The sequence below is a fragment of the Oncorhynchus clarkii genome, chromosome 16 (genome assembly GCF_045791955.1).
Source record: "Oncorhynchus clarkii lewisi isolate Uvic-CL-2024 chromosome 16, UVic_Ocla_1.0, whole genome shotgun sequence".
NCBI classification, from domain to species: Eukaryota; Metazoa; Chordata; class Actinopteri; order Salmoniformes; family Salmonidae; genus Oncorhynchus; species Oncorhynchus clarkii.
In genome coordinates this window covers 52,969,638-52,994,216 of record NC_092162.1, presented here as the reverse complement: position 1 = coordinate 52,994,216, position 24,579 = coordinate 52,969,638, and the positions used below count along the sequence as shown (strand labels likewise).

Here is a 24,579-nt window from a genome sequence, read left to right as displayed (position 1 = left end):
TGAGGAATCTGTGTCATTAATTAGAGTAACTTATCAAAGTAAATGAAATTTAAATTCCATTCAAAACATGATTTTATTTTATTTAGAAACTAAATTTCCTTTATCTAAAAGCCATCCATTGTTACATGTCCATTCACTAACTACATACAGGCTCTTCCAGCCATTCTCCTCAAGACAGTAGCTTGACTTTAATAAATGGAATTAAGAGAGTCAGTTGGTCGCCGACTGAATTGATTTATAAATAAATACTTACATTCATGTAGAAACCTATGGGGAAAAAAACAGTTGGTTCAACAACTTAAGATGAATGAATACTGAGAGAACTACCTTTAATTTGCAATTAGGATAGATTCACATGAACATCTGGATGATATGAACATAAATAAAAACTAAACAAAAGCACTGGATTACATTTTCTATCTGCTAATGAGTGGTTCGACCACCTTGTCTGGTTGGTCCTGAAATTCACACACTTATGGGTCAGATGTCTATTCAGACGTATATATAGCATTTCTCAAGTCATGTAACAAGAATCAACGTGTTCTAGTAAACAAACATAAAACATTTCCCTTACAAAAACAGAACAAAAAAAGGAATTAATAAATATGCACTGTAATAAATAAAAGTGGTACATAAAAAAATAAAAATAACAGGTCAATTAACACGTTAAGTATGGTATGAAAAGATGAACAAGTCTGATGATGTAAGGGTCTCATAATAAACTCAATAACTGGAGTTTAAAGCTCTTGCTGAAGAGACTCAAGGCTAGGGACTTGGTGGAGGTGGTGGGCTGGGCTTCCCTCTTCCCAAAGTGTTGGGTAGTTGCCGCGTTCACATGCTAGTCGGAAAGTCAGACATTTCCCGACTTGCTAATTGGTTGTAGTTATACACATGCCGCATTCAACCAGTTAGCAAGTTGGACATTACCGAGCTTCCTAGTTCTGACTAGCACGTAAATGCGGCATGAGACAGTAGGCGGCCAATGTATGTAATGAGGGGGGTAATAACAGTCAGCAGTAACAGAAATGAAAAGTTCTGTTGTTTATTATACAGAACCAGGTCACAGACCTCCCCCATCTCTAAATCATTGTCCCGGTACTCTGTTACACAGTGAAGTCTTAAGCCAGCATCATCTTTACAATGAGCTCACGAAGTCTATAATGACAAAACTGTGACCAAATTAGGGAAAGAAGCCCTCTTCTCTAGGCCAATAGCAGTTGACGGTGACGTTTGGTTGCTTCAGAGAATGATCTCTCTGGAGAGGATCATTGTTGTACTTTTTTTGACTCCTCTCAAATGATTTTGGTTTGACAATGATCTCTTGAAACCTGTTTGTTTTTCCGTTGAAATCACATACGCCAAAGATGAGAAAAAGGAACTGAAAATGAGTGTTCATGCTATCCACAAGGCAGAACGAGTCATTATGACAGAAGTTCTCTACTCTAGAACCCTTACACAATGCAGAAACAGACAGAGAAGTAGACAGGTGACCCACCTGACCACCAGAGGGTTCATGGGTTATATTTGCATCACTTAGCAAAGCTACAGTAAGACTATGGGTGAGATCCAGGTCCTAGGATTGCCCGTCTCGCTGTTTCTCTACTCCCACTAGGTAACATTCAGAGAGACAGAGGCAAGGCATTTTCAATTCAGCTCCCTTCGGACAGTTGGAGTTTAGCAAGATCACAGTTTTTACATCGTCGCCTGTAGACGATGTGTACATTTGAAAAATATAGATGACATATCAAAAATCGAAATCAGATCATCACAAGCCTGTCATCACAAGCCTGTCCCCAAGGTCTGCATTAAAGTCGTAAATAAGTGTACATTCTTTGAGTTTAAGGTTTTTGACTTAATTTTTCGCCCAACAAAGAGCCTAATTGTTTCTTTGAATTGAGTCTCAAGTAGTCAATTTTCTGAAAAACGAAACACAGTAAATTCAAGGGTAAATCAAATCGATTTTGAAAACAGTTGTGACATGTTTAGAGCACGACTACTATATACAATAATATTCAGTAGCATATAATGACAATGAAGAACAATATCATGTAACTGATATTTTGCGCCATACAATAATTACTACCAACTACGTATATAAAATCTATTGTCAGTTAGTTATTAACCTAGTCTGTCATCAACGGTTGGGATTTAAAAAAAAAATAGAAGACAAAGAAGTGATTTGCAGGTCCAAACCCAGCAGTCTCTTGCTTCAGTGATTTGCAAAAGCCAGTACAGGACAACGTTTTGGAAGCCCCAAGTTCATTTTTCTTCATAACATAAGTTTAGATTTGCCTTTTTTTAAATGTTTAAATAAGATATTCAGCATAAGGATTTGGTGCTTTGTCCAGTCTGTTATATTCCAACACAGATTCTCGTTTTCTGAAAGGTGTGCATGTTGCATTTAGGATGGGGAATAGGTCTAGTGGAGGAGGTGGGCTTGGTTGTCCCTTCCCTTTCTCTTCAGCTTTCCTAGCCCCAGCAACTCCACTAACCACATGCCTCTTTCCTACGGTTGGAGGCTCTCATTGTCCCATCACCTCAATGACATCATCATCATCATCTTCATCGTCGTTGTTGCTGTCTGAGCTGCTTCCACCGGCGTTCTCTGCCGAGCCGTGGGCATCAGAGCGACCCAGCCCTGCCCCTATCAGGCCAGAGGAGGAGGGGAAGTGGGAGAAGAAACTGGAGTCAGCGGGGCCTAGGGTGGCGGCTGGTAGCTCCCCGGGGTGCAGCAAGTTAGGATACATGCACAGGGACTGGCCGTAGGACATGGGGAAACTTGGGGGCAGCATGCCAGCCATACCAGCACCCAGCATGAAGGGCGCTAGGGAGCCTGAGTCAGGGGCAGCCGAGGAGGTGATGGTGGAGGAGGATCTAGGTAGGGTGCCGCCCTTCAAGTCGAAGGGGTCGGGAGTCATGGGGAACATGAGACGGTGGTCACCCTGCTGGCTGTGGGACTGGAAGTAGGGCAAGCCGGCCCCCATGAATATGGGGTGCCCCATGGAGCCCAGCATGGCTGGGTTGAGGCCCATGGGTGGGAGGTCATAGCCCGCCGCGAAAGGAAAAGCCTGGGGGGGCAACTGGGCCGAGGTGCGCTTGCTGGGGGCCGGCTGCTTTTTGATGGCCCATTCGACGTTGGACGGGGTAGAGGCCTTGCGCTTGGTGCCCCTCAGGTCCAGGGCAGCAATGGCATCTGTGCTGGGCTTGGCCGGGGCGGAGGCATCGCTCCAGGGCTTGGCATGGCTAGTCATGCTGCTGCCATTGTTGCTCTCTGCCGGCGCCTTCTCCTGTGGAGCCGCTGCACCTGCAGACGAAGCCTTGGAGCCCTGCTGATGCTGGGCCTTGGTTGCAGCCTCGTATCTCTGGAGTTTACTCAGGATTTCGGGGCTGTCGGGGGAGAGCAGGCGAGTCACACAGCCGTTGGCGGAGGCCTCCTCCGATACCTTCTGGGTGTCTGAGATAGGGAAGGTAAGACAGACGGGTCAGATACTTCTCTAGACTAAACAAAACCATCAGCACTGGATAAAAACAGATCCATATGTACCATATGTACCAAATGAGTAGAAACGATACTGACTAAAGGTTGAGTTGGGATTGCTACCTTTGGGTGCAGCAGCTGAGTTCTCTTCCCCTGCCTTGGGGTTGCTTGCAGTGCGGATGGCAAATATCCTCCCATCACAAGTCCTGATGTAGGTCCCTTTCGTTCCTCTGATGACGTGGATGCTCTCTCCTGCACTGATTCTGGCCTTAACATCAGTTGAACTGTTGGTTTCAGGTATCACAATATCTGTGGTGGTGACGATCTTCTGGACGAATACGCCCGCCTTTTGCAGGTAGTTGATGGGAAAGCCCGAGCTGGACTCGGTGTCTGCTGTGGGGGCAGAGCTGTGAGACGCCTGGCGACGCATCGTGGGAATTGGAGTCGACTGAACTGGGCGGACACTGGCCACCGGCTTCTCATCTTGTCGGGGGGGTGGGCGCCTGAAGGGAGAGGAAAGATGACAGGGTGGGGTATTGACAGTCCGAATTGAGAGTGGAAGGTTAAAGATTTTATCAACAGTTCAAACTTTGGAATTCAAAACTTGGTGTCACATTAGGCATCTCTCTCTAGTTCTTCATGGAACCATGCCAGGAGTGCTACCTTCTCCTGGACCTGTTGTTCTGGGTCTCTTCTTTTAGGGAGTTTTTCTAGACACTTTAGTTCTGCATTGTTTGCTAATCTGGGTATTTGATGTAAAAAGGGCTTTACAAAATACATTTGATTGACTGTATGCAACTGTAGTATTGTTACTGAGAAAACGTGTACGTCTTTGGGGACCAGGGGACCATCTCACCAGTTGCGCTGGCTGAAGGCAGGGATATTTGTGAGGCTCTGGTCGCTGGCAGGGTAATAGTGGGCATAAGAGGGGCGCGTGTAGGGCACCGATGCACGCTTCTCATCTTCGTAGCTCTTCTTGGCGGCCTTCTTCTCCGCTTTGGTGAGTTTCATCTCCTGTCGCTCCATCAGGAGAGACTCGTGGTGAAAGGGTTGCTGGAGAGACAGACATGGAGAGTAGTTTAAGTGAAATTGCTCTCTAAGTATAATATGCCATCATGTAGGTTACAATTCTGGATAGAAGTGTTAATAAAGTAGCATTTTGATGAGAGTGAGAGTTCAATGTGGAAATGATGGGTTGAGACAGAGTCTGTCCATGATTCAGCGAGCTAGATGTATGCATCATGTGGATAAGTATCAACTTATGATTAGACAGTATAGATATGTATATTTAGTTTGGTTCTAACCTTGGTGATCAGGTATAATACAGTATGGTGTGCATATAGATACAGTTGAAGTTGGAAATTTACATCCACTTAAGTTGGAGTCATTAAAACTTGTTTATCAACCACTCCACAAATTTCTTGTTAACAAACTATAGTTTTGGCAAGTCAGTTAGGACAACTACTTTGTGCATGACAAGTAATTTTTCCAACAATTGTTTACAGATTATTTCACTTATAATTCACTGTATCACAATTCCAGTGGGTCAGAAGTTTACATACACTAAGTTGACTGTGCCTTTAAACAGCTTGGAAAATTCCAGAAAAGGATGTCATGGCTTTAGAAGCTTCTGATAGGCTAATTGACATCATTTGAGTCAATTGGAGGTGTACCTGTGGATGTATTTCAATGCCTACCTTCAAACTCAGTGACTATTTGCTTGACATCATGGGAAAATCAAAATAAATAAGACATCAGATTTTTTTTTGTAGACCTCCACAAGTCCGGTTCATCCTTAGGAGCAATTTCCAAATGCCTGAAGGTACCACTTTCATCTGTACAAACAATAGTACGCAAGTATAAACACCATGGGACCACGCAGCCGTCCTATCACTCAGGAAGGAGACGCGTTCTGTCTCCTAAAGATTAACGTACTTTGGTGTGAAAAGTGCAAATCAATCACAGAACAACAGCAAAGGACCTTGTGAAGATACTGGAGGAAACAGGTACAAAAGTATCTATATCCACAGTAAAACAAGTCCTATATCGACATAAACTGTGAGGCTGCTCAGCAAGGAAGAAGCCACTGCTCCAAAACAGCCATAAAAAAGCCAGACTACGATTTGCAACTGCACATGGGGGCAAAGATCATACTTTTTGGAGAAATGTCCTCTGGTCTGATGAAACAAAAATAGAACTGTTTGGACATAATGACCGTCGTTATTTTTGGAGGAAAAGGGGGAGGCTTGCAAGCCGAAGAACACTATACCAACCGTGAAGCACAGGGGCGGCAGCATCATGTTGTGGGGGTGCTTTGCTGCAGGAGGGACTGGTACACTTCAAAATTATGTGAATATACTGAAGCAACATATCAAGACATCAGTCAGGAAGTTAAAGCTTGGTCGCAAATGGGTCATCCAAATGGACAATGATCCCAAGCATACTTCCAAAGTTGTGGCAAAATGGCTTAAGGACAACAAAGTCAAGGTATTGGAGTGGCCATCACAAAGCCCCGATTTCAATCCTATAGAAAATTTGTGGGCAGAACTGAAAAAGCTGGTGCGAGCAAAGGAGGCCTACAAACCTGACTCAGTTACACCAGCTCTGTCAAGAGGAATGGGCCAAAATTCACCCAACTTATTGTGGGAAGCTTGTGGCAGGCTACCCGAAAAGTTTGACCCAAGTTAAACAATTTAAAGGCAATGCTACCAAATACTAAATGAGTGTATGTAAACTTCTGACCCACTGGGAATGTGATGAAAGAAATTAAAGCTGAAATAAATAATTCTCTACTATTATTCTGAATTTTCACATACTTAAAATAAAGTGGTGATCCTAACTGACCTAAGACTGGGAATTTTTACTAGGATTAAATGTCAGGAATGGTGAAAAACTGAGTTTAAGTGTATTTGGCCAAGGTGTATGTAAACTTCCGACTTCAACTGTATATACCTTGGTGATGAGGTGAGGGTAGAGCTGGCAGGCCTGTGATGTAGTGTGTGTTTATAGATGTGTATATAGGTGTATTACCTTGGTGACAAGGTGAGGGTTGAGCTGGCAGGCCTGTGATGTAGTGTGTGTTTATAGATGTGTATATAGGTGTATTACCTTGGTGACAAGGTGAGGGTAGAGCTGGCAGGCCTGTGATGTAGTGTGTGTTTATAGATGTGTATATAGGTGTATTACATTGGTGACAAGGTGAGGGTAGAGCTGGCAGGCCTGTGATGTAGTGTGTGTTTATAGATGTGTATATAGGTTTATTACCCTGGTGACAAGGTGAGGGTAGAGCTGGCAGGCCTGTCTGATGCCCGCCTCTATCTCTTGGTGGGGCTGTAGTTGCACCTGTGACACGTCAGGCTCCTCTTCCACGAAGTGCAGCAGAGACTCCACCTCCCTTCGCGTGAACGACAGCACCGGGTTCAGGTCATCCACCACTCGGTCTTCAGAAAGGAGGGATGGATGGAGTCAAGAAAGGGGGTAACACTATGTCTAGGGCAGGGGTGGGCAATACCAGTCCTCGACGGCCTGATTGGTGTCACAGTTTTTCCCCAGCTAACACACCTGACTCCAATAATCAACTAATCATGATCTTCAGTTTAGAATGCAATTTGATTAATCAGCTGCGTTTCAAAGGGATGGAGAAAACGTGTGACACCAATCAGGCCCTTCGAGGACTGGAGTTGCCCACCTCATGTTTAGGGCCATCAACAGCTGCATGAAAAGGTCTCTGCGTGTGACATGAAACATGGCATACAGCATACCCTGGCCATGTCTATTTTATTATTCAATTCAATTCTAAGTGTGGGCCTTCCCTTTCTGTGTATACAGCATAGCTGACCGACGTATTACATTTACATTTTAGTCATTTAGCAGACGCTCTTAAAACGTCTTAGGGATAGAGGGCAGTATTTTCACGTCCAGATGAAAAGCGGGCCAAAGTAAACTGCCTGTTACTCAGGCCCAGAAGCTAGGATATGCATATAATTGGTAGATTTGGATAGAAAATAATGTCTATAACACAACTGATTTGGCAGGTGAAACTTCAAGGACAAACCATCCAGGGAATTTTTTTATTTTTAGGTCATAATATTTCCCGTTAGTTTTCTATGGGAAGCCCTATTTAATAGGAACCTGGTTACAGTTCCTATGGCTTCCACTAGATGTCAACAGTTTTTAGAAATCGGTTGATGTTTTTCTTTTGAGAAAAGAAGAAGTACGGCTGTTCTTTGTGAGTGTCACTCCAGATGGATTCTACTGCGTGAACTGGAAAGCGCTTCAAGTTGTTTTTATCTGGTATTGGAAACAGTTTATCCCGTCTTAAATTGTATCGATTATTTACGTTTTAGGATACCTTAGTTTGGATTAGGAACGTTGTTTGAAATGTTTGGACCAAGTTTACAGGTAACTTATTAGATACTTTGTAGTCATGTTGGGCGAGTTGGAAACAGTGTATTTCTGAATCAAACACGCCAAATAAATTGACATTTTGGGGATATAAAGAAGGACATTATCGAACAAGAGGACCATTTGTGATGTTTCTGGGACATTTTGGAGTACCAACAGAAGAAGATCTTCAAAGTTAAGGCATTTATCATTTAGTTATTTCTGACTTTTGTGTCGCCACCTGCCTGGTTGAAAATTATTTTCATGTGTTTGTATGCGGGGCGCTGTCCTCAGATAATTGCATGGTCTGCTTTCGCCGTAAAGCCTTTTTGAAATATGACACTGCGGCTGGATTAACAAGAAATAATGCTTTATTTTGATGTATTACACTTATATTTTCGGTTATCTTGAATATTGATATTTCTGTAGTTTGAATTTGGCGCTCTGCAATTTCACTGGATAAAGGGATTGGCGCGCAAAGGGATCACTAACAGGTTAAGGCGCTCTAAGTCAAACCCACAACCCTGCTGTTGCAAGCGCCATGCTCTACCAACTGAGCCTAACAATGGCAAACTATGTCAAAGTGCACTTGGAGTGCACTTAGCCTGAGAGGAGTCTGACAGATCACAGGACTGCTGCACTTCGCAACACACACACTGTTGTGCTAGTGAAGTGGACTGGGCCGGCTGAAGTGCCCTTAACAGGGTTGGCTTATAGTAAGAGTAGATTTAAGATATTGGTAGCAGATGACCATGTAATAGTAGACCTAGTAGACATGGCTGGAGGAAGCAGAGGTGTAGTCTGTATGAAGTCAGTATCCATTCTATTCTGTGTTTGTTTGGTTCACTGGTTACTCACCGGACATGCCCTGCTTGGAGATCTGTCGGTCGTAGATCTTCTTCTCCAAGGTGAAGTCACAGACGAGGCGGTAGATATGGCAGGGTTTCTTCTGGCCGTAGCGGTACACCCGGCATACGGCCTGGGCGTCGTGACAGGGGTTCCAGGAGGCATCGAACACCACCACACGGTTAGCCCCGATCAGGTTCACCCCCAGACAACCAGCCCTGAGGATGGGAAGAAGCACACGTCACTGACCTGATGTGTATGTGCACGTGTGTGAATGAGGGTTTGTGTGTGTGTGTGTGTGTGTGTGTGTGTGTGTGTGTGTGTGTGTGTGTGTGTGTGTGTGTGTGTGTGTGTGTGTGTGTGTATATATATAAATAGAGGACTGTGCACGTGTGTGAATGAGGGTTTGTGTGTGTATGTATATATAAATAGAGGACTGTGCACGTGTGTGAATGAGGGTTTGTGTGTGTATGTATATATAAATAGAGGACTGTGCACGTGTGTGAATGAGGGTTTGTGTGTGTATGTATATATAAATAGAGGACTGTGCATGTGTGAATGATGGTTTGTGTTTGTAACTAGTGTGGTTACTAGTGTGACCATACATAAGTATGATTACAAACAAATGATAATTATTTCTACCAGTGTGTTCCTGTGAAGGTCTTTTACCTGGTGGACAGCAGAAAGATCAAGGCGGTGGTGTTGGATGGGTCGTTGAACTGGATGATGAGCCTCTCTCTCTCTGAAGCAGATGTGCTCCCATCCAGTCCTAAAGAGACAAACCATAAAAAGGAAGTCAATCCCTTTCTCCAACACACAGGAACAACCAGTTTTTACCCAAGGGCTTCATACATAGAATGATGGTGAGATATCAATATCCCCAGCAGGTGGCGATAGTCAATGTAAGTCAACAGGAAAAGTGGCACCATGGGATTGGGGAGGCGGAATACATTTGTATAGCTTCAGTAAAAGACACCACTGGACAAATGGAGTCACAGAGACATGGTGACAGTGGTGGTTGTCATGGAAACAGGGACACTTACTGTAGTAGTTGTGGTTCCGGACCCAGTTTTGATTATAGCCCTCTCTGGCGCTGCCCGCAAGTATGGGCCTCTTGGCCAGGAACTCCTCGATGACTGACAGTGTGGACAAACTCTGACTACATGAGAAACAGTGGAGGGAGGGATACGGTGAGGAGGGGTGCTTGGAAATTACAGTGAAACTAATTTAACCATTTGAGAAGTTGGTCAGTCTGTGCTTCGGCCTTAGTCGTTGTGGAATATGTTGCGTAGCAACAGTTGTTTTAAAGGAACGGAAACGTAAGATCAAAACAGTAAAACAACTGAGGTTCTGTTTCTGTGCCTACCTGAACACCAGGATCTTGTCTCCCTTCCTCACACTCTCGTCGATCAGGTGGAACAGCAGGACCATCTTAGCAGAGTTCTCCAAGAGCCCGGGTTTATAGTCAGACATGATGTCCTTCGCCTGAGAGAGAGAGGAGATGAGGTAACAGAACAGTAGTGTAATTGTAGTGCACAGTTTAGGGTAATAACCTGTTTTTACTGAAACCTACGACAGAATCCCTTCTAAATGAGCGACCCTCAAGTTGTTTTACAACCGCCATAAATCCATGATAACTCAACCCCCTGCCACTTAAACTGAATGGAAAAACAACAAACATGGTAGTGAAGTGTGGCTGCGTACCCATTCGTAGGTGATGACCTGGTTGGCCTTCTCCTGCAGAGCGTTGAGACTCAGCCCTCCGATGCTGTTGGGGTCCTCCGGGGTCTTGCCCTTCTGGTAGGGGGCTGGGCAGCGGGCGTGGCCGTTGGTGATGTCATCCAGGTCCAGGTCCTGCTCATTGGCCAGATTCTCCTTCTGCAGCGCCTCGTACAGCACGTCTGGGTGGTTCCAGATCTGGTAGAGGAAGACATTATTCCAACATTAGGATGACGTCTGAATGAAATGTGGACATGTAGTACACATCATGTGACATACAGTGCATTGGGAAAGTATTCAGACCACTTACAGCCTTATTCTAAAATGGATGAAATAGTTCTCTCCCCCTCATCAATCTACACACTAGAAAAACAATTTCATCCATTTTAGAATAAGGCTGTAACGTAAAAAAAATTTACATGACAAAATGTGGTCTGAATACTTTCCCAATGCGCTGTACATAAAATGCCATGTACATGTCCATATTTCAATCAGACGTCATCCTAATATTGTTATAATACCACATCATTTCAAACTGAAATATTACATTTACATAAGTATTCAGGCCCTTTACAAGGTACTCTCTTGAAGCACCTTTTGCAGTGATTACAGCCTCGAGTCTTCTTTGGTATGACGCTACAAGCGTGGCACAACTGTATTTGGGGAGTTTCTCCCATTCTTCTCTGCAGATCCTCTCATGCTCTGTCAGGTTAAATGGAGAGCATCACTGCACAGCTATTTCAAGGTTTCTCCAGAGATGTTCGATCAGGTTCATGTCCGGGCTCTGGCTGTGCCACTCAAGGACATTCAGAGACTTGTCCCGAAGCCACTTCTGCGTTGTCTTGGCTGTGTGCTTAGGGTCACTGTCATTCGCCCCAGTCTGAGGTCCTGAGCGCTCTGGAGCAGGTTTTCATCAAGGCTGGTTTTACTGAGGAGTGGCTTCCGTCTGGCCACTCTACCATAAAGTCCTAATTGGTGGAGTGCTGCAGAGATAGTTGTCCTTCTGGAAGGTTCTCTCATGTCCACAGAGAAACTCTGGAGCTCTGTCAGAGTGACCATTGGGTTCTTTGTCACCTCCCTGACCAAGGCGCTTCACCCGATTGCTCAGTTTGGCCGGGCGGCCAGCTCTAGGAAGAGTATTTGTGGTTCCAAACTTCTTCCATTTAAGAATGATGGAGGCCACTGTATTCTTGGGGACCTTCAATGCTGCAGGAATGTTCTTGGTACCCTTCCCCAGATCTGTGCCTTGACACAATCCTGTCTCTGAGCTCTATGGACAATTCCTTCAACCTCATGGCTTGTTTTTTTGCTCTGACATGCACTGGTCAACTGTAGGACCTTATATAGACAGGTTTGTGCCTTTCCAAATCATGTCCAATCAAGTGAATGTACCACAGGTGGACTCCAATCAAGTTGTAGAAACATCTCAAGGATGGTCAACGGAAACAGGATGCACCTGAGCTCAATTTCGAGTCTCATAACAAAGAGTCTTAATAGTTATGTAAATAAGGTATCTTTTTTATTTGTAATAAATTTGCAAACATTTCTAAAAAACATTTTTTTCTTTGTCATTATAAGGTATTGTGTGTAGATTGATGAGGATTTGTATTTATTTAATCCATTTGAAGAATAGTGCTGTAACGTAACAAAATGTGGAAAAAGTTGAGGGATCTGAATACTTTCCGATTGTCCTTCAGACATTTATTTCACTCCTGTGTATGACAGAACAGACAGGCATGCACACCTTGCAGCACACGCAGAAGGCCCTGAGTGGGTTGAGGCTGAGCCAGCCACTGTTGCCTGCCTCTCTGAAGCGGTTCATAAACTCTGTGTAGAGGGCCCTCTGCAGGGGCGACAGGCGCACCATGATTACATGCTCGTCCTTGGAGGGGAGCTGGTCTCTCAGCACGTTATGGCCACGCCTGGGAACAAACACAAGCACAACCAGAGCTAGACCACACATTTTTATACCATATAGATCTCTTCTACATTCATGAACAAACACAACCATTATCAGACTTCAACTAGAATATCCATTGAAATAACTTTTTAGTCCAGGAATAGACTGGGGTGGCAGGTAGGCTAGCGGTTATGGAGGTGAGCCTGTAACTGGGGGTTGCCAGTTCAAATTCAGGGTCCGAAAGGAAAATCTGGCAGGTCAGAGGGTTGCTGGCAATCAGAGGGATGCTGTTATCAAAATCCTAGATGTCTTTGCCTGCCGTTGTGTTCTTGAGCAAGGCACTAAACCCCCCACAACAACAAGTCCACAGGCGACTAGTGTGGTAGCACTGCACCTCTCCAAAAACCCTGCTTGTGTATGTATGCATGTGTGTTTACGGAGGGGCTGGGTAAAAGCAGAAGTCAAATTTCGGCTGGACCTTGTGTGTAATTGACTAATAAAGTAATCTTAAGATTTAATCGGAGATAGGGGAACTTGCCTATAAAGTATAAAGAGAATACTGTAGTAGCAACAGTTCATGTGGGTTATAACCAGCTCTCATTCTCACCTCTGGACGAAGCCCTCCAGCAGGCTATGGAGGACATGACTTCGGTATCTCATCAACCGGACGTCCTGAGGCGTACTGTCCACACACTGCCCGTTCAGAATGGGCCTCTCAAACATGTTACTGAACTCCTGCCTGGTGCCCAGGAAATCAGGCCTGACAAAGTCCACCATGCACCAGTACTCTATCAGGTTGTTCTGGAGGGGGTATCCCGTGAGGACCACACGTCTCCGGGTACGGATGTTCTTCAGGGCCTGCGAGGTGCTGGCGTGGCAGTTCTTAATGCGGTGGCCCTCGTCACAGATCACCACGTCCGGGCCTGGGCGAGACAGGGCCTTCTCTATGTCTTCAGGAGAGTAGAGGTTAAATGAAATAAAAAAGCCATGACGGTAAGATGTGTATGTAGGACTGATCAAAACATTTACTTTACGTTTCATTGATCTAAGTGACTCATGTTATCGGAGTCACTCATGATGAAATACTAAATTGATGTCGTGACTGGAAACCCATGCACTCGTACACACATCCTGGTGCACATGACAAATGTCTAACAAAATGTTATCTAACATGGGTTCTAACAAAGGGTTAAACATTAGGATCTCTCAAAATCCAAATGTGCAGATGACCTTGGTTTGATGAAAGAAAAACTGCCATAAGCTGCTGGTTTGAAAACTCTGAAAAGCTCAGGCCATGACTGACATCAGTGTCGATTGACAGGTGTCAACCTCACTCTGAGGTGACCTTTTTGACCTACTGACCTTTGAGGAGCTCCTGCTGCAGGTTCTCTTCGTCCAGGTCAATGACCACTGGTCCTTGGAGCTTCTTGGACTTCTTTTTCCTGCCCGCCACAAAGCTCTTCTTCAGGGACAACAGGCGGTACATCTCATACCCCATCAGGAGCACGCCGCCATCCAGCGACCAGTCAGAGATCACCTTCGCTCTGCTGGCCGTGGTTCTGAAAGAGAGCAGAGAGAGAGAGAGAGAGAAAAAGAGATGAGAAAAGAGAGCGAAGAAAAATAAAGAAAGATAGCACATCAGGGACAATGTTCCACACATAATAGCACAGGCATTTAGAGACTTATTTATTTTTATTTAACTAGGCAAGTCAGTTAAGAACAAATTCTTCTTTACAATGACGGCCTAGGAACAGTGGGTTAACTGCATGGTTCAGGGGCAGAATGACATTTTTACCTTGTCAGCTCAGGGATTCGATCTAGCAGCCTTTCGGTTACTGGCTCAACGCTCTAACCACTAGGCTACCTGCCGCCCCAGTGTATATACATTACACACCTGGGCGATAGATGAGTCATGTTTGTATATGCATTTATTTTTAGAGACAGATCCCTGGCAGTTGTGTCATATAAGCAGAGCTTCTAGTCACTCACAAACACAAACCATGATCATGGCTAAAAGGCTTCAGCTTTGAAATTGGAGGTAGTGGGATATCCCTGTTCCCAGAGAGGACGGGAAACTTACTTGTGCTCGTCATTCAGGATGTGGACCTTGAAGATGCGCGGGGAGAAGTGTGCGGGGTTGATGTCTGCGGGTAACGCCTCAGAGGAAGGGACCCAGAGGTTAAACTCAGCCAGCCAGTTCTGTAACGTGTTGACCTGTAGCGAGAAGGGTAGAGAGTGAGAGAGAGAGGGGTAGTGAGAGAGGGGTAGTGAGAGAGAAAAAGGTTCAGAGGTAGAGAGCGAGATGAAGAGAAAGCACAGAGAGAGCGAGAGGTAGAGAGAGAGAGCGCGAGGTAGAGAGAGCGCGCGAGAGAGCGCGAGGTAGAGAGAGTGCGCGAGGTAGAGCGAGAGCGCGAGAGAGTGTGCGAGGTAGAGAGAGAGAGCGCGAGAGAGCGCGCGAGGTAGAGAGAGAGCGCGAGAGAGCGCGCGAGGTAGAGAGAGAGCGCGAGAGGTAGAGAGAGAGATCGCGAGAGAGCGCGCAAGGTAGAGAGAGAGAGCGCGAGAGAGCGCGCGAGGTAGAGAGCGCAAGAGAGCGCGCGAGGTAGAGAGAGAGCGCGCGAGGTAGAGAGAGAGCGCGCGAGGTAGAGAGAGAGCGCGCGAGGTAGAGAGAGAGCGCGCGAGGTAGAGAGAGAGCGCACAAGGTAGAGAGAGAGCGCACAAGGTAGAGAGAGAGCGCGCGAGGTAGAGAGCGCAAGAAAGCGCGCGAGGTAGAGAGAGAGCGCGCGAGGTAGAGAGAGAGCGCGCGAGGTAGAGAGAGCGCGAGGTAGAGAGAGCGCGAGGTAGAGAGAGCGCGAGGTAGAGAGAGCGCGAGGTAGAGAGAGCGCAAGGTAGAGAGAGCGCAAGGTAGAGAGAGAGAGAGCGAGAGCGAGAGCGAGAGAGCGAGAGAGAGCGGTAGAGAGAATAGAGCGGTAGAGAGAATAGAGCGGTAGGGAGAGAGAGAGCGCGGTAGGGAGAGAGAGAGAGAGCGCGGTAGGGAGAGAGAGAGAGAGAGCGCGGTAGGGAGAGAGAGAGAGCGAGCGGTAGAGAGAGAGCGGTAGAGAGCGAGCGGTAGAGAGAGAGAGCGGTAGAGAGAGAGCGGTAGAGAGAGAGAGCGGTAGAGAGAGAGAGCGGTAGAGCGGTAGAGAGAGAGAGCGGTAGAGCGGTAGAGAGAGAGAGCGGTAGAGCGGTAGAGAGAGAGAGCGCGGTAGGGAGAGAGAGAGAGAGAGCGGTAGGGAGAGAGAGAGAGAGAGCGGTAGGGAGAGAGAGAGAGCGCGGTAGGGAGAGAGAGAGAGAGCGCGGTAGGGAGAGAGAGAGAGAGCGCGGTAGGGAGAGAGAGAGAGAGCGCGGTAGGGAGAGAGAGAGAGAGCGCGGTAGGGAGAGAGAGAGAGCGCGGTAGGGAGAGAGAGAGAGCGCGGTAGGGAGAGAGAGAGAGCGCGGTAGGGAGAGAGAGAGCGCGGTAGGGAGAGAGAGAGAGCGCGGTAGGGAGAGAGAGAGAGCGCGGTAGGGAGAGAGAGAGAGCGCGGTAGGGAGAGAGAGAGAGCGGTAGGGAGAGAGAGAGCGCGAGCGGTAGGGAGAGAGAGAGCGCGAGCGGTAGGGAGAGAGAGAGCGCGAGCGGTAGGGAGAGAGAGAGCGCGAGCGGTAGGGAGAGAGAGAGAGCGCGGTAGGGAGAGAGAGAGCGCGGTAGGGAGAGAGAGAGAGCGCGGTAGGGAGAGAGAGAGCGCGAGCGGTAGGGAGAGAGAGAGCACGAGCGGTAGGGAGAGAGAGAGAGCGCGGTAGGGAGAGAGAGAGAGAGCGCGGTAGGGAGAGAGAGAGAGAGAGCGCGGTAGGGAGAGAGAGAGAGCGAGCGGTAGAGAGAGAGCGGTAGAGAGCGAGCGGTAGAGAGAGAGAGCGGTAGAGAGAGAGCGGTAGAGAGAGAGAGCGGTAGAGAGAGAGAGCGGTAGAGCGGTAGAGAGAGAGAGCGGTAGAGCGGTAGAGAGAGAGAGCGGTAGAGCGGTAGAGAGAGAGAGAGAGAGAGCGGTAGGGAGAGAGAGAGAGCGCGGTAGGGAGAGAGAGAGAGAGCGCGGTAGGGAGAGAGAGAGAGAGAGCGGTAGGGAGAGAGAGAGAGAGCGCGGTAGGGAGAGAGAGAGAGAGCGCGGTAGGGAGAGAGAGAGAGAGCGCGGTAGGGAGAGAGAGAGAGAGCGCGGTAGGGAGAGAGAGAGAGAGCGCGGTAGGGAGAGAGAGAGAGCGCGGTAGGGAGAGAGAGAGAGAGCGCGGTAGGGAGAGAGAGAGAGCGCGGTAGGGAGAGAGAGAGAGCGCGGTAGGGAGAGAGAGAGAGCGCGGTAGGGAGAGAGAGAGAGCGCGGTAGGGAGAGAGAGAGAGCGGTAGGGAGAGAGAGAGCGCGAGCGGTAGGGAGAGAGAGAGCGCGAGCGGTAGGGAGAGAGAGAGCGCGAGCGGTAGGGAGAGAGAGAGCGCGAGCGGTAGGGAGAGAGAGAGCGCGAGCGGTAGGGAGAGAGAGAGCGCGAGCGGTAGGGAGAGAGAGAGAGCGCGGTAGGGAGAGAGAGAGAGCGCGGTAGGGAGAGAGAGAGAGCGCGGTAGGGAGAGAGAGAGCGCGAGCGGTAGGGAGAGAGAGAGCGCGAGCGGTAGGGAGAGAGAGAGAGCGCGGTAGGGAGAGAGAGAGAGCGAGGTAGGGAGAGAGAGAGAGCGAGGTAGGGAGAGAGAGAGAGCGAGCGGTAGAGAGCGAGCAGTAGAGAGAGAGAGAGGTAAAGAGAGAGAGAGAGAGCGGAGAGAGAGAGAGAGAGAGCGCGGAGAGAGAGAGAGAGCGCGGAGAGAGAGAGAGAGCGCGGTAGGGAGAGAGAGAGAGAGCGCGGTAGGGAGAGAGAGAGAGAGCGCGGTCGGGAGAGAGAGAGAGAGCGCGGTAGGGAGAGAGAGAGAGAGCGCGGGAGGGAGAGAGAGAGAGAGCGCGGTAGGGAGAGAGAGAGAGAGCGCGGTAGGGAGAGAGAGAGAGAGCGCGGTAGGGAGAGAGAGAGAGAGCGCGGTAGGGAGAGAGAGAGAGAGCGCGGTAGGGAGAGAGAGAGAGAGCGCGGTAGGGAGAGAGAGAGAGAGCGCGGTAGGGAGAGAGAGAGAGAGCGCGATAGGGAGAGAGAGAGAGAGCGCGGTAGTGAGAGAGAGAGAGAGCGCGGTAGGGAGAGAGAGAGAGAGCGCGGTAGGGAGAGAGAGAGAGCGCGGTAGGGAGAGAGAGAGAGAGCGCGGTAGGGAGAGAGAGAGCGAGCGCGGTAGGGAGAGAGAGCGAGCGCGGTAGGGAGAGAGAGCGAGCGCGGTAGGGAGAGAGAGAGAGCGCGGTAGGGAGAGAGAGAGAGCGCGGTAGGGAGAGAGAGAGCGCGGTAGAGTGAGAGAGAGCGAGCGGGTAGAGAGAGAGAGAGCGCGGTAGAGAGAGAGAGAGCGCGGTAGAGAGAGAGAGAGCGCGGTAGAGAGAGAGAGAGCGCGGTAGAGAGAGAGAGCGGTAGAGAGAGAGAGCGGTAGAGAGAGAGCGCGGTAGAGAGAGAGCGCGGTAGAGAGAGAGCGCGGTAGAGAGAGAGCGCGGTAGAGAGAGAGCGCGGTAGAGAGAGAGCGCGGTAGAGAGAGAGCGCGGTAGAGAGAGAGCGCGGTAGAGAGAGAGAGCGGTAGAGAGAGAGAGCGGTAGAGCGGTAGAGAGAGAGAGCGGTAGAGCGTGGGAGAGAGAGAGCGGTAGAGCGTGGGAGAGAGAGAGCGTGGGAGAGAGAGAGCGCGCGGTAGGGAGAGAGAGAGCGCGCGGTAGGGAGAGAGAGCGCGCGCGGTAGGGAGAGAGAGAGAGCGCGAGAGAGCGTGCGAGGTAGAGAGAGAGAGCGCGAGGTAGAGAGAGAGCGCGAGAGAGCGCGCGAGGTAGAGAGAGAGCGCGAGAGGTAGAGAGAGAGATCGCGAGAGAGCGCGCGAGGTAGAGAGAGAGAGCGCGAGAGAGCGCGCGAGGTAGAGAGAGAGCGCGCGAGGTAGCGAGAGCGCGCGAGGTAGCGAGAGAGCGCGCGAGGTAGAGAGAGAGCGCGCGAGGTAGAGAGAGAGCGCGCGAGGTAGAGAGAGAGCGCGCGAGGTAGAGAGAGAGCGCGCGAGGTAGAGAGAGAGCGCGCGAGGTAGAGAGAGAGCGCGCGAGGTAGAGAGAGCGCGCGAGGTAGAGAGAGAGCGCGCGAGGTAGAGAGAGAGCGCGCGAGGTAGAGAGCGCGCGAGGTAGAGAGCGCGCGAGGTAGAGAGAGCGCGAGGTAGAGAGAGAGCGCGCGAGGTAGAGAGAGCGCGCGAGAGGTAGAGAGAGCGCGCGAGAGGTAGAGAGAGAGCGCGAGAGGTAGAGAGAGAGCGCGAGGTAGAGAGAGCGCGAGGTAGAGAGAGCGCGAGGTAGAGAGAGCGCGAGGTAGAGAGAGAGAGAGAGAGAGCGAGAGCGAGAGAGCGAGAGAGAGCGGTAGAGAGAATAGAGCGGTAGAGAGAATAGAGCGGTAGGGAGAGAGAGAGCGCGGTAGGGAGAGAGAGAGAGAGCGCGGTAGGGAGAGAGAGAGAGAGCGCGGTAGGGAGAGAGAGAGAGCGAGCGGTAGAGAGAGAGCGGTAGAGAGAGAGCGGTAGAGCGAGCGGTAGAGAGCGAGCGGTAGAGAGAGAGAGCGGTAGAGAGAGAGAGAGCGGTAGAGAGAGAGAGAGGTAGAGCGGTAGAGAGAGAGAGAGGTAGAGAGAGAGCGCGAGAGGTAGAGAGAGAGATCGCGAGAGAGCGCGCGAGGTAGAGAGAGAGAGCGCGAGAGAGCGCGCGAGGTAGAGAGAGAGCGCGCGAGGTAGCGAGAGCGCGCGAGGTAGAGAGAGAGCGCGCGAGGTAGAGAGAGAGCGCGCGAGGTAGAGAGAGAGCGCGCGAGGTAGAGAGAGAGCGCGCGAGGTAGAGAGAGAGCGCGCGAGGTAGAGAGAGAGCGCGCGAGGTAGAGAGAGAGCGCGCGAGGTAGAGAGAGAGCGCGCGAGGTAGAGAGAGCGCGCGAGGTAGAGAGAGCGCGCGAGGTAGAGAGAGCGCGAGGTAGAGAGAGCGCGAGGTAGAGAGAGAGCGCGCGAGGTAGAGAGAGCGCGAGGTAGAGAGAGCGCGAGGTAGAGAGAGAGAGAGAGAGAGCGAGAGCGAGAGCGAGAGAGCGAGAGAGAGCGGTAGAGAGAATAGAGCGGTAGAGAGAATAGAGCGGTAGGGAGAGAGAGAGCGCGGTAGGGAGAGAGAGAGAGAGCGCGGTAGGGAGAGAGAGAGAGAGCGCGGTAGGGAGAGAGAGAGAGCGCGGTAGGGAGAGAGAGAGAGCGAGCGGTAGAGAGAGAGCGGTAGAGAGAGAGCGGTAGAGCGAGCGGTAGAGAGAGAGAGCGGTAGAGAGAGAGAGAGCGGTAGAGAGAGAGAGAGGTAGAGCGGTAGAGAGAGAGCGGTAGAGCGGTAGAGAGAGAGCGGTAGAGCGGTAGAGAGAGAGAGCGGTAGAGCGGTAGAGAGAGAGAGAGAGCGCGGTAGGGAGAGAGAGAGAGAGCGGTAGGGAGAGAGAGAGAGCGCGGTAGGGAGAGAGAGAGCGCGGTAGGGAGAGAGAGAGAGAGAGCGCGGTAGGGAGAGAGAGAGAGAGAGCGCGGTAGGGAGAGAGAGAGAGAGAGCGCGGTAGGGAGAGAGAGAGAGAGAGCGCGGTAGGGAGAGAGAGAGAGAGCGCGGTAGGGAGAGAGAGAGAGCGCGGTAGGGAGAGAGAGAGAGCGCGGTAGGGAGAGAGAGAGAGCGCGGTAGGGAGAGAGAGAGAGCGCGGTAGGGAGAGAGAGAGAGCGCGGTAGGGAGAGAGAGAGAGCGCGGTAGGGAGAGAGAGAGAGCGCGGGAGAGAGAGAGAGAGAGCGGTAGGGAGAGAGAGAGCGAGCGGTAGGGAGAGAGAGAGCGCGAGCGGTAGGGAGAGAGAGAGCGCGAGCGGTAGGGAGAGAGAGAGAGCGCGAGCGGTAGGGAGAGAGAGAGAGCGCGGTAGGGAGAGAGAGAGAGCGCGGTAGGGAGAGAGAGAGAGCGCGGTAGGGAGAGAGAGAGAGAGAGCGCGGTAGGGAGAGAGAGAGAGAGAGCGGTAGGGAGAGAGAGAGAGAGCGCGGTAGGGAGAGAGAGAGAGAGCGCGGTAGGGAGAGAGAGAGAGAGCGCGGTAGGGAGAGAGAGAGAGAGCGCGGTAGGGAGAGAGAGAGAGAGCGCGGTAGGGAGAGAGAGAGAGAGCGCGGTAGGGAGAGAGAGAGAGAGCGCGGTAGGGAGAGAGAGAGAGAGCGCGGTAGGGAGAGAGAGAGAGAGCGCGGTAGGGAGAGAGAGAGAGAGCGCGGTAGGGAGAGAGAGAGAGAGCGCGGTAGGGAGAGAGAGAGAGAGAGCGCGGTAGGGAGAGAGAGAGCGAGCGCGGTAGGGAGAGAGAGAGAGCGGTAGAGTGAGAGAGAGCGCGGTAGAGAGAGAGAGAGCGCGGTAGGGAGAGAGAGAGCGCGGTAGAGTGAGAGAGAGCGCGGTAGAGAGAGAGAGAGCGCGGTAGAGAGAGAGAGAGCGCGGTAGAGAGAGAGAGCGCGGTAGAGAGAGAGAGCGCGGTAGAGAGAGAGAGCGCGGTAGAGAGAGAGAGCGCGGTAGAGAGAGAGAGAGCGCGGTAGAGAGAGAGAGCGCGGTAGAGAGAGAGCGCGGTAGAGAGAGAGCGCGGTAGAGAGAGAGCGCGGTAGAGAGAGAGCGCGGTAGAGAGAGAGCGCGGTAGAGAGAGAGCGCGGTAGAGAGAGAGCGCGGTAGAGAGAGAGCGCGGTAGAGAGAGAGCGCGCGAGAGAGAGAGCGCGGTAGAGAGAGAGCGCGGTAGAGAGAGAGCGCGGTAGAGAGAGAGCGCGGTAGAGAGAGAGAGCGGTAGAGAGAGAGAGCGGTAGAGCGGTAGAGAGAGAGAGCGGTAGAGAGAGAGAGCGGTAGAGCGTGGGAGAGAGAGAGCGTGGGAGAGAGAGAGCGCGCGGTGGGGAGAGAGAGCGCGCGCGGTAGGGAGAGAGAGCGCGAGCGGTAGGGAGAGAGAGAGAGCGCGGTAGGGAGAGAGAGAGAGCGCGGTAGGGAGAGAGAGAGAGCGCGGTAGGGAGAGAAAGAGAGAGAGAGCGGTAGAGAGAGAGCGGTAGAGAGAGAGCGGTAGAGAGAGAGAGAGAGAGCGGTAGGGAGAGAGAGAGAGCGCGGTAGGGAGAGAGAGAGAGGTAGAGAGAGAGAGCGGTAGAGAGAGAGCGGTAGAGAGAGAGCGGTAGAGAGAGAGCGGTAGAGAGAGAGCGGTAGAGAGAGAGAGAGAGCGCGGGAGAGAGAGAGAGCGCGGTAGGGAGAGAGAGAGAGCGCGGTAGGGAGAGAGAGAGAGCGCGGTAGGGAGAGAGAGAGAGAGCGCAGTAGGGAGAGAGAGAGAGAGCGCAGTAGGGAGAGAGAGAGAGCGCGGTAGGGAGAGAGAGAGAGAGAGCGGTAGAGAGAGAGAGCGGTAGAGAGAGAGAGAGCGGTAGAGAGAGAGAGAGCGGTAGAGAGAGAGAGAGCGGTAGAGAGAGAGCGGTAGAGAGAGAGCGGTAGAGAGAGAGCGGTAGAGAGCGAGCGGTAGAGAGAGAGCGGTAGAGAGCGAGCGGTAGAGAGAGAGCGGTAGAGAGAGAGCGGTAGAGAGAGAGCGGTAGAGAGAGAGCGGTAGAGAGAGGTAGAGAGAGAGAGCGGTAGAGAGAGAGAGGTAGAGCGGTAGAGAGAGAGAGGTAGAGCGGTAGAGAGAGAGCGGTAGAGAGAGAGAGCGGTAGAGCGGTAGAGAGAGAGAGCGGTAGAGCGGTAGAGAGAGAGAGCGGTAGAGCGGTAGAGAGAGAGAGCGGTAGAGCGGTAGAGAGAGAGAGCGGTAGGGAAAGAGAGGTAGAGCGGTAGGGAGAGAGAGGTAGAGAGGTAGAGAGAGAGAGGTAGAGCGGTAGAGAGAGAGAGGTAGAGCGGTAGAGAGAGAGAGAGAGACAGAGAGAGAGAGAGAGAGAGAGAGAGAGAGAGAGATAGAGAGAGAGCGCGGTAGGGAGAGAGAGAGAGAGCGCGGTAGCGATATAGAGAGAGAGCGCGGTAGGGAGAGAGAGAGAGAGCGCGGTAGGGAGAGAGAGAGAGAGCGCGGTAGGGAGAGAGAGAGAGAGCGCGGTAGGGAGAGAGAGAGAGAGCGCGGTAGGGAGAGAGAGAGAGAGCGCGGTAGGGAGAGAGAGAGAGAGCGCGGAAGGGAGAGAGAGAGAGAGCGCGGTAGGGAGAGAGAGAGAGAGCGCGGTAGGGAGAGAGAGAGAGAGAGCGCGGTAGGGAGAGAGAGAGAGAGAGCGCGGTAGGGAGAGAGAGAGAGAGAGCGCGGTAGGGAGAGAGAGAGAGAGAGCGCGGTAGGGAGAGAGAGAGAGAGCGCGGTAGGGAGAGAGAGAGAGAGCGCGGTAGGGAGAGAGAGAGAGAGAGAGAGCGCGGTAGCGAGAGAGAGAGAGAGAGCGCGGGAGAGAGAGAGAGAGAGAGAGCGCGGTAGGGAGAGAGAGAGAGCGCGCGCGGTCGGGAGAGAGAGAGAGAGAGCGCGGAAGGGAGAGAGAGAGAGAGCGCGGTAGGGAGAGAGAGAGAGAGCGGTAGGGAGAGAGAGCGCGGTAGGGAGAGAGAGAGAGCGCGGTAGGGAGAGAGAGCGCGGTAGAGAGAGAGAGAGAGAGCGGTAGAGCGGTAGAGAGAGAGAGCGGTAGAGCGGTAGAGAGAGAGAGAGCGTGGGAGAGAGAGAGCGCGGTAGGGAGAGAGCGAGAGCGCGGTAGGAAGAGAGAGAGAGCGGTAGAGAGAGAGAGAGAGCGCGGTAGGGAGAGAGCGCGGTAGAGAGAGAGCGCGGTAGAGAGAGAGCGCGGTAGAGAGAGAGCGCGGTAGAGAGAGAGCGCGGTAGAGAGAGAGCGCGGTAGAGAGAGAGCGCGGTAGAGAGAGAGCGCGGTAGAGAGAGAGCGCGGTAGAGAGAGAGCGCGGTAGAGAGAGAGCGCGGTAGAGAGAGAGCGCGGTAGAGAGAGAGCGCGGTAGAGAGAGAGAGCGGTAGAGAGAGAGAGCGGTAGAGCGGTAGAGAGAGAGAGCGGTAGAGAGAGAGAGCGGTAGAGCGTGGGAGAGAGAGAGCGTGGGAGAGAGAGAGCGCGCGGTGGGGAGAGAGAGCGCGCGCGGTAGGGAGAGAGAGCGCGCGCGGTAGGGAGAGAGAGAGAGCGCGGTAGGGAGAGAGAGAGAGCGCGGTAGGGAGAGAGAGAGAGCGCGGTAGGGAGAGAAAGAGAGAGAGAGCGGTAGAGAGAGAGCGGTAGAGAGAGAGCGGTAGAGAGAGAGAGAGAGAGCGGTAGGGAGAGAGAGAGAGCGCGGTAGGGAGAGAGAGAGCGGTAGAGAGAGAGAGCGGTAGAGAGAGAGCGGTAGAGAGAGAGCGGTAGAGAGAGAGCGGTAGAGAGAGAGCGGTAGAGAGAGAGAGAGAGCGCGGGAGAGAGAGAGAGCGCGGTAGGGAGAGAGAGAGAGCGCGGTAGGGAGAGAGAGAGAGCGCGGTAGGGAGAGAGAGAGAGAGCGCAGTAGGGAGAGAGAGAGAGAGCGCAGTAGGGAGAGAGAGAGAGCGCGGTAGGGAGAGAGAGAGAGAGAGCGGTAGAGAGAGAGAGCGGTAGAGAGAGAGAGAGCGGTAGAGAGAGAGAGAGCGGTAGAGAGAGAGAGAGCGGTAGAGAGAGAGCGGTAGAGAGAGAGCGGTAGAGAGAGAGCGGTAGAGAGCGAGCGGTAGAGAGAGAGCGGTAGAGAGCGAGCGGTAGAGAGAGAGCGGTAGAGAGAGAGCGGTAGAGAGAGAGCGGTAGAGAGAGAGCGGTAGAGAGAGGTAGAGAGAGAGAGCGGTAGAGAGAGAGCGGTAGAGCGGTAGAGAGAGAGAGGTAGAGCGGTAGAGAGAGAGCGGTAGAGAGAGAGAGCGGTAGAGCGGTAGAGAGAGAGAGCGGTAGAGCGGTAGAGAGAGAGAGCGGTAGAGCGGTAGAGAGAGAGAGCGGTAGAGCGGTAGAGAGAGAGAGCGGTAGGGAAAGAGAGGTAGAGCGGTAGGGAGAGAGAGGTAGAGCGGTAGAGAGAGAGAGGTAGAGCGGTAGAGAGAGAGAGGTAGAGCGGTAGAGAGAGAGAGAGAGACAGAGAGAGAGAGAGAGAGAGAGAGAGAGAGAGAGATAGAGAGAGAGCGCGGTAGGGAGAGAGAGAGAGAGCGCGGTAGGGAAATAGAGAGAGAGCGCGGTAGGGAGAGAGAGAGAGAGCGCGGTAGGG

At 51.5% G+C, this 24,579-nt stretch overlaps 1 protein-coding gene across 4 annotated transcripts in view; it reads right to left on the bottom strand.

Moving 5' to 3' along the window:
- Nucleotides 1–54: 54 nt before the first annotated feature.
- The window catches only part of LOC139368713 (helicase ARIP4-like), a 93,676-nt gene continuing 69,151 nt past the window's right edge, over nucleotides 55–24,579 (bottom strand). For all 4 annotated transcript variants that reach the window (XM_071107996.1, XM_071107999.1, XM_071107998.1 and 1 more), the window contains 13 exons: nucleotides 14,407–14,540; nucleotides 13,689–13,885; nucleotides 12,934–13,276; nucleotides 12,171–12,348; nucleotides 10,412–10,624; nucleotides 10,074–10,192; nucleotides 9,751–9,866; nucleotides 9,377–9,476; nucleotides 8,720–8,925; nucleotides 6,743–6,918; nucleotides 4,335–4,531; nucleotides 3,602–3,981; nucleotides 55–3,454 (listed from right to left, as the gene is read on the bottom strand). In XM_071107996.1, coding sequence (XP_070964097.1) covers nucleotides 2,523–3,454; nucleotides 3,602–3,981; nucleotides 4,335–4,531; nucleotides 6,743–6,918; nucleotides 8,720–8,925; nucleotides 9,377–9,476; nucleotides 9,751–9,866; nucleotides 10,074–10,192; nucleotides 10,412–10,624; nucleotides 12,171–12,348; nucleotides 12,934–13,276; nucleotides 13,689–13,885; nucleotides 14,407–14,540 — 3,291 coding nt within the window. In that variant the 3' untranslated portion in view covers nucleotides 55–2,522. The remainder of the gene's footprint in view (nucleotides 3,455–3,601; nucleotides 3,982–4,334; nucleotides 4,532–6,742; nucleotides 6,919–8,719; nucleotides 8,926–9,376; nucleotides 9,477–9,750; nucleotides 9,867–10,073; nucleotides 10,193–10,411; nucleotides 10,625–12,170; nucleotides 12,349–12,933; nucleotides 13,277–13,688; nucleotides 13,886–14,406; nucleotides 14,541–24,579) is intronic.